This window comes from Oryzias melastigma, unplaced genomic scaffold (genome assembly GCF_002922805.2).
Source record: "Oryzias melastigma strain HK-1 unplaced genomic scaffold, ASM292280v2 sc02186, whole genome shotgun sequence".
NCBI classification, from domain to species: domain Eukaryota; kingdom Metazoa; phylum Chordata; class Actinopteri; order Beloniformes; family Adrianichthyidae; genus Oryzias; species Oryzias melastigma.
The window spans coordinates 1-687 of NW_023418763.1; the positions used below are offsets into that span (position 1 = coordinate 1).

Sequence of the window (687 nt, forward strand, 5' to 3'; positions counted from 1 at the left end):
CCACTGAGAGCTTCCTGATGGCGTACAAGCGGTTCACTGCTTTGACAGGTCACCCAAGAAAAATCTGGTCTGACCCCGGAACCAACTTTATTGGAGCTAAACCTGTCTTGAAAGAGCTCTATCAATACTTGGACAGCCAAGACAGAGCTACCCTGGAAGAAAACTTTGGACAGAACGGAACGGAATGGGAGTGGAAGATCCAACCAGCAGACTCTCCTCACCGCAATGGTGCCGCTGAGGCCGCTGTTCGCATCGTCAAAAAAGCACTTCAGAGCCTAGGTAGAGAAACTGGCCTAACTTACAGTGAACTCCTAACAACTGTGCAGCTGGCTGCCAACCTTGCCAACGAGAGACCAATAGACGCCAGAGTGCAAAGCAGTGAGGAATCTGTCCAATATGTAACGCCCAACTCCCTCCTCTTGGGACGTGCATCTTCACAAGGTGATGTTGTGACTTTCAATCACAAAGGTTACTCATTTAAAAGGCTCCAGGAAATGCAAAATCAGGTCAACAAGTTCTGGAGGGCCTGGAGCCAGCTCGCTGGTCCTAACTTGTTCATAAGAAGCAAGTGGCACACCATGCAAAGAAACGTTGCAGTCGGTGACATCTTCTGGGTGTGTGACCAGAACGCCTTAAGAGGTCAATTCAAGCTCGGACGTGTCATGAGTGTCAATCTTGATGACCATG

The 687-nt window shown here is 49.3% G+C and overlaps 1 protein-coding gene across 1 annotated transcript; it reads left to right on the forward strand.

Moving 5' to 3' along the window:
- Window positions 1–17: 17 nt before the first annotated feature.
- LOC118598542 lies at window positions 18–687 on the forward strand (the record flags this gene model as incomplete). The annotated part of the gene is given in 1 exon segment (XM_036211290.1): window positions 18–687. A coding segment is annotated over 1 exon segment (670 nt), but the record flags the coding sequence as incomplete, so codon positions are not given.